Raw genomic sequence first — 15397 nt, forward strand, 5'->3', positions numbered from 1 at the left:
GGGATTCTTGGGTGTCCTGTGCAGCGTCAGGATTTGGACTTGATGATCCTTGTGCATCTCTTCCAGCTCAGAATATTCTGTCCTTTCTCAATTGCTCTCAGCCTTTGCGAGGACTCTTTGCCCACAGGTTCGGCTGTGCAGGATCACAAGATCACTGGATCACTGAGACAGAACCACTGAGCTTCCTGAGTTTGAAGTGACCCAGGATCACTGAATGACTTACGTTGGAAAAGACCTCTGAGACCATCAAGTCCAACCTATGACCTGGCACCCGTGGCCATGGCCTCGATGCCCTGGCAGAGGATCACAGCCACTGGCAGCAGCAGCCCTTAATATGGGTTTTTATCAGATTAATTCAGTTTTTCTTCCCTTCCATCTGTTTTGCAGAACCTGGGTGGAATTGTCGGCCCCATAACTCAGTTTTTGTTGATTTCATCAGAGCCAAGATCTAAGTCCTGCAGTTTATCAAGTCTTAGAACATCTCCATGCAGGCAAAAGTGGCAAATTCTGGTCGCTGTGAAATACGTCAAGCAACACAGTCATGCCTTCCTTTAGACACAGTTAAAAACAGAGTCTTCTCTGTGTTCACATGTTTGGAACTTGCTAGTTTGAGTTTGTACTTACCACTCTAATAAAATATCTGAAATGAAGAGTCTACTTTCGTATTTTTTCTGATTAGACATCCAGAGATGAGGAAGAAAGAGTGGTGCTTTAATCCTCAGCACCTGGACATGTTTTGGATTCTCTGTTTGAATTATGTAGTAAGTAATAATTGGTATTTTCCTAGAATCCCAGAATGATTTGGGTTGGACGACACCTCAGAGATCATCATGTTCCAATCCCTGCCGTGGGCAGGGACACCTCCCACTGGACCAGGTTTCTCCAAGCCCTGTCCAACCTGGCCTGTTCCAATTCTGTTTTCCCTTGGTGTAATTATGGAGTAAGTTAGTAAATCCCTGCAGTGGGCAGTCCCTGAGCTGGAAAAGTCTGTCCAAAGAACAGAGCTTCAAAAAACAGGACCAAAAAAAAGTGATCAGCGTGGCTGTGGGGAGGAACGTGTGTAGAAGGAGAAGGGAAAGGCTGGATGCCTGGGTGATGGGCACTGCTCCGAAGTCCATGTGATTGTGTATGTTCACATCTCGATATAGAAACGATGTGACTATGAATCATCCTCACCAGGAGAGCATGTGGGCAGAATGGTAGAGCTCTCTCTGCTTCAGCATCCCAACGTACAGGGGGCTGCTCTTAGGCTGTACCTGTTAGATTACACCCAAAGGCAGCATGGCACATATATACATGCATGTACACATCTAAGTCTTTATTTTTTTTCTGTTGCATTTGGAAAATCCGATATTTTTAATTCCTTGTAATGCTAAGAATGATCTCGTCTATCCATTGAGAAGTGCATTGTATTTTAGAAATAAAGCCAGTAAGATGAAAAGTCTCAGTTGAAAGATATGGATAAGGTAATATTCATATTTTGATATATAACTTGGGATACTCTTGGAGTGTAACACTGTAACCCAGGGGGAAACACAGGGTTTGGTTTTGTCTTAGTTGAATGAAATGTGTTCTTCTAGTTTAAGAAAAAGTTGTACTTATCTTTTTTGTCCTTTGCTAACACTCTGAAATCTCAGAAGAGTTCATGTGTAAGCTACAGCACACTTTTGTTGGTGTTTTTATTATTTGTTATTAATGTAGGTTTTACAGGAATTTTATGCAGCCCCCTCTGTTATGAGCATGGGAGAAAATCAAATATTGCCATCATCTCCCTCCTTCACCCTACACCCCCGTGGAATGTTCCCAAACCAAGGATCCAACATTCACTTTCATCATTTTAGGGTGAAAAATAAAAGCAGACACACAGAGAAATTGTATCTGTTCTCCTCTCCTGTTTCTCATGTCACTGACACATTGTTTGTGAAAACATGAGGAGGGAAATCATATGCAAAGAGTGTGGCCTGTGAACAGATCCCATCTGACATCAGCATCACACATGCTGTTCCCTGAAAGACAACTTCCTTGGAAAGCTGTGGCAAGGAGCTCAACGGAGCAACAACTGAGCACAGGGACTCTCCCCTGTCTCCTTCTTGATCTTCATCCTTGGCAACTCCATCTTGCTGCTGTCGTGGGGTTTCCATTAAATCAAATTGTAAGGTCAGTCTGTCTTTGGTTTCTTTGTTGTGCATTTTTCCCTTCAGCTCTTTGCAGTGACTTCAGGTTGCTCTGTTGTCTTTCTTCCTTGTCTTTCAATCTGGCTATTGATTATTGATTCAAAGAGAAAATAAATTCATTCCAAGCCAATTTGCATGGATAAAAGCAGATGATTGTAGTGTGAATAGCTCAAGAATAGATATTTCTGCCTGTTGCCCAAGCAATATTCAGGCAGCCAGGCACATTCTCTGCAATAAAAACACAATCCAAACTATAGCAGGATTTAATTGGAAAATCAGATGTTCTATGATTGTTGGTGGCTGATTTTCTGTCAATTATAAAGTAGGATGAGCTCCATTAGAATCACAACAATGCCTGACAAATCCTGCTTTACAGGTAATTTAATGGCTGAATGGTGGAACTGTGGCCACAAGTGGGTAAGAATCTCTTCTTAGGAACTGTTAGTTTAATATGTGACATTTTTATACGTGATTTAATTTGGAGTTGCAATGCCACTCAGTTTACATGAGGCTCCAGGTCTTCTGTTCCTGTATCTCCTGTCTTAGAGTAGGTAAAGGGAATAGAGCCCAAATGTGAGAAATGTGAGGCTCCTCCATGTCAGAATCAGAATGAATTGGGAAATGATCAAAGTCATTCAGAGGGAGAGGAAGAAGTGCAATTCATCTTTGGGGAAACCTACCAGGTATTACTTAGGAAGGAAAAAAGCAAGGGAATATAATTTATATTTTCTGTACTCACTGTGGGAATGTACTTAGCCCTACAGTTTAATTTGGATTCCCAATCCCTGTGCTGCTGCTCAGGCCTCTAAAAATTCTGTGCGCTCTTTGGGTCATGGATTGTAATCTACTGAAAACTGAAAATTGTCCATTCAATTTGAAGCAGCAGTGAATTTTTACAGATTTTTTTCAAATATTCAGAATGTTATGGGAAACAAAAAAAAGACAACAAATAATGGATAGGGTTTGGGGTTGTTCTCTATTTATTTTTTTTTTTTTTCCCCTCATAATTATTGGGTTCACTGGCAAGGGCAAGAAGGGCTAGAAAACTCAATGAAGAGAAAAAATTATCCGTGAAAAAGAAACTCACATTTTTCAGCTCCAAAAGACACTTAGAAAAATAAAAGAGAAGCTATTTTCTAAAAACACTTTCCTTTGAAAAAGAAGTGAACAGTGGTCAACCTACTCTTCAATAGCAGCAATAATTTTTTTAATAGGCTGGGCAATGGAACCATGAAGTTTTTTAGATTTTAAGGCCAGTTCCTCTACTGATTTTTTGAGTATCTGCTGTGCTTTGCAGATTTTCCTTTTCATATGTACTGTGTTCTGTTCTGTGGGCTGGGATATTAATAGGATTTGATTTGAAGCACTTTCATGAATCATGTTGCAAGCTACATTTAGCTATTCCTAACTATTACAATACCTAAAGTTTTGAGGCAATCAAATGCTGTGGTAGTGGGGGCTTGGGGAAAGAATTAGGGCAGGAGATGAAAAGATTTGAATCCCTAGGAAATCACAAAACAAGTATTTGTTACTCACCTGTGCATTAGTTCCAGCAGTCTCTATGTATAGTATGTATACTTTATAAGGGCATGCGGTGATATGATAAGAGAGAATGGTTTTAACTAAAGGAGGAGAGGTTTAGGTTTGATATTAGGAAGAAGTTCTTTACTCAGATGGTGGGGAGGCCCTGGCACAGGTTACCCAGGGAAGCTGTGGCTGCCTCATCTCTGGAAGTGTCCAAGGCCAGGTTGGACAGGCCTTGGAGCAGCCTGGGGTAGTGGAAGGTGTCCCTGCCCATGGCAGAAGTTGCAATGAGATGAACTTTAAGATCCCTTCCAATCCCATTCTGGGACTCTATTATTTACTTCATAGGAACACTTTCCAGGCTTCCTGAATGAATGATTGTTAATGTGTGGAGAAATAAACCATTTATTATTATTAATGTGTTAGTTTTGTTGGTTTTTTTTATTTTCATAATTATTGAAAGGTCCACTGAGGGAAGTAGAGCAAGGAAGCTGTTGATAGGCAGAGAAGATCCCTGTAGATGTATAGCAGAACTTGTTATGGGAAAAGAAAAACTTGAGCTGAATGAAACAGCAAAGTGAGACTTCTGAGCTTTGCCCTACCCTGAGGAAATGGCTCTGTGTTTGTCCCAGGGGTGACCAGTCACTTTTCAGTGTGTCTTGTCACTATTCACTGAGTTGAATCCTGTTTCCTGTCCACAGTGGATTTGTTTTATGGATGCTGTGGAGCTCTGTGTCAACATCCAGCAGTGTGCCTTGGTCCCTGAGGGCTGCCCTGGGAGCAGCTGAGCAGATGGGCTCCCTCAGGGGTGTTCCTGTGGCAGGAGCTCCCCAGGGAGCAGCAGTGCAGGTGCTGTGCTGCAGCACCAGAGCAGCAGGCCCTGCAGTGGGAGGGAAGGGGGAGGACAGCACGCAAAGAAGAGGCAGCCAGAAGAGGAAAAGAGAGCTCCTAAGTGGAGAAACAGCAGCAGTCATCTGTGTCTAGGGCTTTAGGTGTAATGATTTTGTCTACCATGCTTCAGGCTGCAAAGCAGTTATATCACAGGGTCTGAATGTTTCATTCTGAAAAATGGATCCACATCTTAATAGTGGCTAACATCTGAGCAAGTGGAAATGGGAACTCTGCCATAAATTTGCTCGATACCCAGTCCCTTTAGATATCAGTTGCAGTGGCAAGCTATGGTATCTCCTTTTGTGTTCCAGACTCTTAATTTCTTCACCAATGCCAACTGACACCCTTTTTTATCTCCTGTTATAAAAGCCTCTTTCCTCAGTAAACTCTTAATTTATTGATGAAAGCACAATAGTGTTCCTCGAGCTAAGCCACACAGAGCAGCTTCAGCCCCTTACAGCTGTGTAGCACCACGAGGGTAGAGGTGCTGAATTCTGCTGGAGTTTTTCCAGGGGTTCCAGTCACTTCAGTGCTTTCAAGCTCTTCATTATGCTCTCTCCAGATATTCTCTGGCCCTTGTATTTATTGATTGTTTTCCTTCCAAATCAGGTTGATAGCAGCAAGCAGATTTTTGATTAATTATGTTTATATTACTTTCTTCATCGAGTGTTTCCAATCACTGTCTAGTGATGACACTGTTGATCATTATCGCTGATCTGTCCTGGACTCCTGATTGATGTTTGCTGATTCCCACATTTGCTGATCACTAGCTCATGAGACTCCTCATTTTAAGAAGCATTCAGAAGTTCAGCAGGACATCTTAATGCTCTGAAAATAAACTGAAAAAGTATGACTTGCTAAAAAAGATCAGTATAAGTTGCATACAACACACTACTGAATATGTTATTTGCTTCCCAAATTTTGGTGTGCTGGAATAAAACCCTATCATTCATACGTGGTGACTTGTTTTTTCTCGCTCTCAGCACCATTGGTGTGTGCATTTCATCTCTTTCTGCTACAGTCATCTCACTGATCCTCCTCAGCTTTCCTCTGTTGGTGAAATGTTCATCCCAAAACCACATGAGTGTATCCCCACAGATAATCAACCTTAAACCTGTCCTGAAGTTTTTATGATAGAAGAATGTTATGTATACAAGAAAAAACCCAAAAGCAAATAACAGAAGCAGACAAATGTTGTCAATTAACTTAGAAGCTGCTTTTGAGCTCCTCAAGATTTATACTATTCTTCCCTCTTTAACAATTAGGCTGGAGCTTCCCCTAAAACAGGTGGAATTGTGCTCACCTTTGGGAAGCCAGGTGGTTATAAGCAGTAGAAGATGAGATCATTACTTGTAAAATGCTTGATCAAATCATAATTATCAATCACTTTTATTGATTTGCTACAACCCATCAGCAGACCCCAAATAGCCTCTGCTAGAGGGATTCTGTTAATTCTGTCCCTTGGATTTTTAGGATGTATTCTTCAAAAATCTGCATAGACTTAGAAAGGACAGGATCCATGGAGTGGAAAATAACGTGTGATTATCTTCATATGTATTTTATTACATGGAAATTCACTAAGGACAAACCTCCCCAGCACATTCTCTTGTTACAAGATTCTGTAAATGTCATATAAAAGCACTGCCCTCTACTGCTCAGGGGCTTTCATTAACAAGTATTTAATTAGCAAAAACCCAACACTTTTTTTAATGAGAATGATTGTTATGGGCTTGCCTGTAAAAGAAATCTTTTCTTTGGATCTTTTTATTGAAAGAAAAATGCTAATTTATCATTTCTAAGAAACATAAACCACCCATGTTCTTATGTTTACATGGAGAACTGATATTTTGTCAAGAGTTTAGGAGAAGCTTTATGCATCTTCTCAGGCAGTGGTAAAAGAAAATACATATTCAAGTAATTACACCTTTCAGAACTGTCCATAAAATCTTTCACTTTGTGGAATTGTGACCATAGGAAGGCAAAGGAATAGCAGGATTTCAGGTTGTGAAGATGCAATGTAGAAGACTTGATTCCCAAAGTAAAGGCAATGCAATCTGTTCAAGCTGTCTGGAGAAAATTCTTGTTGCTATTTATCTGCTAATTTTACAGTACATTTTCTTAAGAAATGTAAGGTGCAAAATACATGTGAAAACAAGCTGAAAAAGATGCAGAAATACTGTTAATAGAGTCACAGCAAAATAGGGAGGTGACAGCCATTATATCATAGGATTATATCAGGATGTCACACCTGGCACTAGACTAGGTTTTAACAAGATCTGTTATTTTCTGAAGAAAATTTGAGCTTAACTTTATACCTTTGCCTTGTGACTCCTTTTTATAAAGATGCAATTTGAACTCATCAGCCAATAGAGAACTTCAGCCCATCCCAACCAATTGGGGGCAACTAAGCTTTATAAATGGCCTCTGAGGCAGGTGGTATCACTTACTCCTTGGCAGTGTTTCTGCTTTGGGAGAGACACTGGAGGAGAAAAGATTTTTGTGTGAAGCTTGTGGTGTTGAGAGAGTTTTAAATTATGGAAGCTTTCTGGGGTTTAGTTAACATGTTTCAGGTGAAGTTGTTTGTTTTTTTTAAGTAATTTTATTTTTATAGTGCTAATTGTTGGTATGAGCTGTAATGTTGTTTTTCATTGCTATGTAAGTAGTGGGTTGTGGTAGAATACTGGTTTTTAGTGGTGTTATAGCAATTTAAAATTTTAATTTGGTTTGAGGAGTTTCATTAGCAGAGTTAATGAACCTTTTGCAGTGCATATGAATATGCAGGTAAACCATAATGGGCTTCTTAATAAACAAAAGATAAATATATTTGTTCTCCTATGTTACACCTCTTATTAAAAAAAGTCTTTTGTGGAGGAAATAATTTTCTTTTTTGAAGATACAAAGCCAAAGCTGTGAAGCTTGCTCTCAAGTGCTTTCTGGAATAGAGGAAAGCTAAGATAATCTGGCCATCATCTCTGTAAAACCCAAAATTTGGTGTAGCTTGAGTTACAGCTTTTGCTTTGTTAATGCCTGAAGATGAGAGCACTGATTGTGGAGCTGTGCCTGATGAACAAGCTTCTGTGTTCTGGGAGCAAAATCTGCTGTGAAAGCAAACAATCTGCCTTTCCTCAGTTTGCTTAGCTTGCAAATTCTGCTGGCCATCAGTGACTAATGGCTTTGGAGCCTTCTTTCTCAATGGGCTTTTCCTTATTCCAGCGACATAGATCTTGAGTAACTTCTTTATTGTATTAAATAACACACAGTTTCTGGAAGAGACTTTTGGAGCCTTTTCTTCTAGCCCTGGTCTCTGTCATTATAGAGGGAAATGCTGGTTGCTAATGAACTTTTTCTTCCTTTCTACCTTTTCATATGAGAGGCATGTGGTTGAGTAAGTTTGATTTTGCTTTTAAAATCTCACTAAATGTATAATACCTATGGAGGACAGCTGTTGATTTTGTGACTAAAATGATCTGTTAGCTTTTTTTCCTCCTTAAATATGTTGCAGCTCTTAATTAAGAGAAGTAGTTCTTCAGCGATGCTACTGGCCTGAGTGTTTCTTAAGCCTCCTCAGCATCTCTGTGATGGTGTTTGCTGCGGAGTTGCTGCTGCATCTATGCTCTCCACTTGTTAGTATTTTACTGTGCACTGCTGTAGTTGTCTGTTATTTTAATGTGTTGTACCAGCCTTGAAAAATTGTAGCTTTTAAAGGTGTGCATTTATATTTTTTCCCCTTGATTTACTATTTTCCTCTGTGACATTTTGGGGTCTCTGTGCTAACAATGCTTAGCCCTGATAACGAGTAGATAGGAAGTTTCACTTCCTTGGGTCGAACTTGCCTATTGAGTTGGGTGTGGAAGGGATTTTGAGGGCCCTTAATTAAAAAAAAAGGGGTTTGATTGCACCTTTCATGAAGTCCCATTGTGTAAGGGCTTCACTCCAAAGGAATTAAGTTGTTCCTGGTTCTCAGCTGTGTCATTGTGGGGCCTTTGGAAAGCGTTTCTGGCAGCTGTAGGGAAAGTGTTGGAAGCAGTGGCTGAGTTGCTGTTCAGCTTAATCACCCAGGGAAGGGCTGTTACCTTAAGCAGGATGAAAGCTTGGAGAATCAGGCACTTGGTAACTTGTGTAATTTCACTTTTGCACAGAAGTAGCACGGGAAGAATATGACAAAGGCTAGAAAATCCTTGATTTAAGGATACCACCTCATAGAAACTGTACCTAATTACTTAAGGCTATGGCTTGGAAAAGTTCTTTTTAATAGAGCTATTTCTAGATAATCTCTGCTTAATAATCATGACAATGAAGACATGAGAAATGTGATGTTTTGTGTGGTGTTTGACTGTAAATGGGAGATTGAGACATTGTTTGGGTGTGGCTGTTCTCTGTTTCGTTATGACATGCCTGGTTTGGGGAATAAAAAGCAGAGCCTTTTCAATGCTAGTTTAAAGGCTTAGCAAAATGGTTGGGGATTTGTCTTGCAGATCAGATGCCAAAGGTGGGCTTGGTTCAGCTTGGGAGGCAGCACAGGTTTTGCCCTCTTCTCTCTGTTCCATCTTTCCTGTGAATTTGGCCTTGGAAAGCGCTGGACTCTTCCCATCAGACACCAGTGAGGGCTCAGCAAAAGTTCAACAGCAAAGTACAGAAACACCAGATCTGTGACTGGGCTGCGATTCTGAAACAAGCTCGGCTTTGTTGCGAGCAGGAGCTTTCTGGAATGTGCATGGGGACGGGGAATAATAACACGGGGTGAGTGCTGCCTGGCGCTGGGAATGCAGCTGACTGCTCTGGGCTCCCTCATCCTCTCTTTCAGAGCACAGCCATGGGGGATGCAGCACCAGCAGAGCAGCCTGAGCCCAGGGCTGCTCACTGCCAGCTCTTCGATTCCAGCATGAGGAGCGTGGCCAGGAGGCTCAGGACTTTCCAGCACTGGCCCCACACTGCCCCTGTGTCTGCCCGGGACCTGGTTGAGGCTGGATTTTTCTATGTGGGCCCCAGGGATGAAGTGCAGTGTTTCTGCTGTGGTGGTGTCCTGAAGGACTGGAGACCTGGTGATTGCCCCATGACAGAGCATCTGAATTTCTTCCCTTCCTGTGAATACCTTTGCGGTGAGGATGTTGGGAACCAGGAGAGGCTGTCCCTGCAGGAGATCTTTGACACTGTGGATGGGCAGTTCCTGAGTGTCTTGCAGGGGATAGTCAGTGAGCAGACAGCCCTGCCCAACGAGCCAGAGTACCCCGAGATGGTGACGGAGGAGATGAGATTGTCTACGTTTGACAACTGGCCGCAAAATTCCAACGTGCATCCAGATCAACTGGCTAGAGCAGGGTTCTTTTACACAGGTAGGTTCTCTGGGGAAATGTCCTTAATTCTCATTCAACTTAACTTTTGAAAGTTTCACTGTTTTATTGCTCTTAGAAATACTTGTGTGTATGTGTATTGTACTTAAAAAACCACATCCTTCCTTCTGCCTGTGCTGTTTCTTGTGCAGAATTCATTTCAACATTTAACCCCTGTTTGGGTACTGAGGGGGTCCACTAGTAAATACCTCCTTGCCAGCAGGAGAGGAAAAGGTGTTGTGTTTTAAACATATACTTTACTGACAGAAAGTTCTGTGTTTTAAGATCAATTGAACGTATTTATTCCTTGCACTTTTAAAAGGACTTGAAGATCATGGTGTGTCATGTTTTGATAGGCTATGTCTTGTACTGAAGTCTTTTCATCTCAAAACTCCAGATCTGAGTCACAGCTGTATGGAGTCAGCCCATCTGGTTGTTGCTGTGGCTTGTTTCTCTAGGGACTCTTCATTTGAAATACAGAGATTAGATACTTTTTTTTGGTGCGGAAAGTTGGCAATATTTCTTGTAATTGCATGCATGTGACTATCAATATAATTCCCTTTGAGAATGCTTTGCTGGTTAGGTAACAGGTTTGAAGAAATACTCCTCTCTAAATTGCCCAGTCAGAGGGAAATACCTGCACCGTGGCAGATTGTGGTTAGTGAGCAGTGTGTTGATAGGTGTAACTAATTACAGCTCTGCTCCAAAGGCAGGCAGGGGGATTGGCTGGGGGGTTGTGTATGGGAGCTCAGCTGCTCCCATAGGTGCTGCTTGTTGACCCCCTTCTGGAATCAGCTCAACCAGCTGCAGCTCTGGGAGCTCAGACTGAGTTCCTGCCCCTGTACCATCAGCACTGTGTTGGTGAATTGTCATGTGTTCATCTTTTCTGTCCAAAGCCTGTGTTTTGTGCTGAGTCTTGCCCCAAGGTCTCACCTGGGGTTAGTGTAGGGCTTGTAGTGTCTCAGGTATCTAATAATCTCTTGATCTCCCCTTCAGGACAAGGAGATGTAGTGAGGTGTTTTTACTGTGATGGAGGCGTGAGGAGCTGGTCCTTTGGAGATGATCCTTGGAGGGAACATGCCAAATGGTACCCAGAGTAAGTCGGTTAACAAATACCCCTCATTGCAAGGCCAAAAGATAGGTCATGCATTTCACTCTGATGCTTTTCTTTCAGAGGATAGAAATATTTATATCCTTTCACCTTAAAAGCAAAAGAAAATGTTTAAGCTCAGATGGAATGGCACAGTTCAGACCTGAGATTCTCTAATTTGACCTAGAGTTCACTATCTAGGAGTTTAATTAAAATAACTTTCTTTGGCATCAAAGAAGAGCTTTCATTACTCCTACTCTGAGGTACAAGAAGAAATGTATTGTAAGCCTTGGGTTTCTGCAGCAGTTCTTGTTTCTTTCCTGTGAACTGCTTTCTCATCAGTCCCTGTGGTGTATTCTAAAGCAGGTTACAACTGAGCTCATCTTGGGCCAAAATGAAGACTGAATTAAGGGGAGGGTTCATGATCCTCTTACTGTCAGCCTTTGTGCAAGAGGTGGGCAGGTGAAACACGTGATACCCTGTCTTTAATGGATATACAGCTGTTTGTTCATTGCCCATAACACCCTTTGCCTCTAAAGTCAGACTGCCACTTTACTCTCACTTGGGAGATCCTGTACTAATGTATTTAAACTTTTCTGCTCATAGGTGTGAGTTTTTACTGCACTCAAAGGGGAGAGAATTTGTTAACAGTGTTCAGGCGACCTTTTCTACCACCCTGCTGGCTCCAGTGAGTCATTAATATTTTGTGTGTAGTGGATTGGGTTTGGTAGATGGGAGAGTTTTAAGCACAGGCTTCTCTTTCTGTATCATTTTCAGAGACATTCCTGGGATCAAACTGAGCAAGACTCCTTTCCTTCCCAAGGTCAGTGCTGTAATTCCATGGTGTTTTGTCTTCTGGTGAACGTGGTGTAGTCTGAGTTCCACCAGCCCAGCTCAGCCATTCTGCCCTCTGTAGATATGGTGCTTGTGAGATGTTTTGATACTCTAGAAGCTGTTTCACTTTGGTTTTAGGAAATGGCTTCTAGCTAAAGAAACAAAATTACTTGTTCTTGTGAGACCTTGTAGTCTAAGGCCAGAGACACCTAGCTAGCCTGGATATTCATGTGAGCTTTGAGTGTTTACCGAACTTATCTTTGACTTTTGCATGCTCTTGCTGTTGATGTCTGTCTGTATAGTCCTTCACAACAACATTTTAAACATGCTTGATAAGAAACCAGAGAACAGTACAGGGTCTAGATGTTCATGAAAATGTTGATCTTGGGGTTTAGTCCCATTTATCAGTTGCTCCCAGAAAGTAAGTAGTTGAAATTTGGCTCCCATAAGCTTAAGTAAGACTTGAGCCTTTGAAGAGACTGCCAGCTGAATTTCCTGCTTCTGCTGTTACTGATGAATGGTTGAGGTAGGAGAGGCTTCAATTGGGATGTTACACTTGATGTTCATGGAAGCAGTTCTGAGGTTTCTGTTCTGGGATGCGAAAACAGAGATAAGGCTTCTGGACTGATGCCAAACACAGGAGACTGTTCACTGATAAAGTGAAATAAGCCATCCAAAATGAGTGTCTGGGCTTTTATGAAATTTGCTTTGATTAACTTTTTTGTGAATTATGATTTGAAGTAAAAAATAACTGTGGAAGTTAATCTAGCTATATGGATATCTTGAGGAGTGTTCTAGGATATATTAATGCCATTTTATGTAGAACACCATTAAGGAGTGGCAGTTCTTGCCCAAAGTTCTGCCTTTTTTGTAAATTACCTGTTCACTGCTTTACAGATCCTCTGAGGGATTGGAAATTGCTGGCTCATCCTTCTGAGGATCAGAGTCTCATAGTGCAGAATGTCCTGCAGATGGGCTTTGACCCCACCTGGGTGGCAAACCTGGTAGAGAATAAATTTGTGCTGACTGGGACTTTCTACCGGTCTGAGTCGGAGCTGATTTCAGAGCTGCTGCAGTCAGGCTGGGGGGCCAGCAGCAGTGCAGGAGGACACAGAGGTAGGCCTGACTCACAGCTGGCCTGGGGGTGTTTAACCTCTTCCTCACTGCACCTGGAGCACTGCTGGGAGTGTCCTGAGGGTCTGCCTTCACTCTGCCTGGGCTGGCATTAAGAGGGGTCATGCCCTCAAGCCTGCTTTTCCTGGGAGACTGAGAAATGAGGTTCTGATTTAAAGAAACCTGGAGAAGCTGTGGTTACTGGGATGTCAGTGGCTGTATCTTCCTGCACTGGGATGTGGTGGGGATATCCTTGGTGTTTCCTGCTGCCCTCAGACCTGCAGTAACCGGCAGCTCCAAATGCACAATTTCACAGCTGATCCAGACAGAAGTTTAAGTGCAGTGAAGGTTACTTGAAGATGAAGCTCCTGCCTCCACTGCATGGTTTGCCATTTCTGTATCTAACATAGCAAAAAAGAAATCCACAAAACTGGAATTTTGATTAAACAGTAGCATAGGAGCTGGAATGACCCTAACCCTATGTGACAGATAAATCAACTTTGAGGAGAGACTGTGATGTGGACAGAAGGGCCTTGGCAAGGAGGTGAGCTTACACAGCAACTGAAGCACCACAGAGGACATCAGCCACACCAGGCTGAGTTGTTAAAATTTTAACCAAATGCTTCTGAGCTCCAGGGTATTTCATCTTTTCACACAGCACTGTCAGGAGAAGGGGTAGCATTGAAAACCATCTTCTTTTCTGGTTAAACAGGTGCTGTTCCAAGGGAGACTGGAACATTGAGACAAGAAACGCGATCTGTGCGGCAAAAGGAATCAGGTGCTCTGGGCTGGCAGTGGTGGGGAATTGAGCTTAACCATAACTGAGAGGAATTCTAAAATAACAGTATCAGTAGTCATTATGCTAACTCATTTCTTTGATTTTGAAGGGGACTATGTGCTAGTTTAGTGGCACCTGAGCACAGGAACCCTTATGCAGGGATTAAAGTGCCCCTGTGAAGCAGCTGCTACAAAAAAAATCTAGTTTATGGGGCTAATTTATGTACAACAGTAAATGCTGTTGAGCTGTGTCCCTGCTCTGTCCAACATGTGTAGATAAGCTCAATCTTGTGTAGATAAGCCAGTCTACAATAGCTGTAGTTTTTCAGCTTAAATGAAACTTGCCTGAGAGGTACTTTTGCCATCTTTACAGTCTCTGAACAAAGCAATGGGCAAGTTGCAGTGTGACTTCCTAAGCTGTCACAACTGGCACTCTGGAGCTGTGACAGCACTAACAGCTTGGGCTTTTGTTTGTTTTTTTCTTCTTTTGGTAAAGATGAGTCTCAGCTGAGCACAGAAGAACAGCTCCGCCGCCTGCAAGAGGAGAGGATGTGCAAAGTGTGCATGGACAAAGATGTGTCTGTTGTGTTTGTTCCCTGTGGCCACCTGGTAGCTTGTGGAGAATGTGCCCTCAACTTGAGGCTGTGTCCCATCTGCAGAGCTGTCATCCAGGGGAGTGTGAGAGCTTTCATGTCCTGAGCCATGATGCACCCAAGGGGAAAGATAAGTCTGCACAGCTCATTCGTAACTCAGCAGAGGGAGAAAATAAATAAATAGCTTGCTGGAGCAATCTTATTTGCAGGGTAGCTTGGCATAAGTGTAAAAACTCACTAAATGTGTCTCCCAGGCACAGTGTTTCTAGGAAGGACTTCTGGTTTAACCTACTCTTGCTTTAAGACTGCTCCAGGAAAACTCTGCTGAGTTCTTTTGTCCTCCAAAATGAGGCTTTTATTGACAGAGATTCTCCTTCTTAACATTTTTTTGTTTTCAAGTGAATCTTTGCTTTTTGTGTTGAAATCAAAGACTGTTTACAGCAGACTCTGGTTCTTTCTGACTCAGCAGTTGTCTAGAGATTATTCTGCTAGGGATTCCTTCAGGAAGTTTGATTGAAAATGGGAGTATTTTTTGTACAAAATGCATTCCATTGAGACTAGAATACTCAGCAGCAGTGTGTTGTGGGGGAGGGAGAATCTACCCTTTTCTCCCCTTTTTGTTGAGTTTTCAACAACTGATGAAATGTTTCAGTAATGCTAAAATTTGCATAACTAAGTGGAAAAGCCTGGCCTGGCTCTCCAACCTCCTTGCTTTCAGCTGACCTCCCCAGGTGGAAGGCTTTTTGCTCAGGGTCACTGGATGGTCTCCTGGAAGCTTCTTCCCTGGCTGTTGGGTATTATCCTACTAGAAAACAGCTCTGGAAACATAGCTTTTTAGAGCATCTGTTTGCTGGCTAAACTCATGATTCTTATTTAAAGTGAAATATTCCATCATGTAGCCAAAAAGTTTCATCCACACTATCCCTTGTTAAGTGAAGGGAAAGGAAATATGTTTTTAAAAATGAACTGTTTTTTTTTTTCATGGAATAAATGTTTTCCTTTGTTTAACTTAGAGGTCTGAGTATCTGATTGTAGTACAATTCCCTGCTGGGGGAGGGGTGTGGTGGTGTT

General features: G+C 42.1%; 1 protein-coding gene across 1 annotated transcript; it reads left to right on the top strand.

The window, feature by feature from the left end:
• Positions 1-9402: 9402 nt before the first annotated feature.
• BIRC7 (baculoviral IAP repeat containing 7) lies at positions 9403-14432 on the top strand. Its single transcript, XM_058850711.1, has 7 exons — positions 9403-9922; positions 10916-11015; positions 11616-11697; positions 11787-11832; positions 12741-12959; positions 13669-13734; positions 14230-14432. The coding sequence occupies exons 1-7, from the start codon at positions 9403-9405 to the stop codon at positions 14430-14432; spliced, it is 1236 nt and encodes a 411-aa protein (XP_058706694.1).
• The last annotated feature ends 965 nt before the right edge of the window (positions 14433-15397 follow it).

This window comes from Poecile atricapillus, chromosome 15 (genome assembly GCF_030490865.1).
Source record: "Poecile atricapillus isolate bPoeAtr1 chromosome 15, bPoeAtr1.hap1, whole genome shotgun sequence".
NCBI classification, from domain to species: domain Eukaryota; kingdom Metazoa; phylum Chordata; class Aves; order Passeriformes; family Paridae; genus Poecile; species Poecile atricapillus.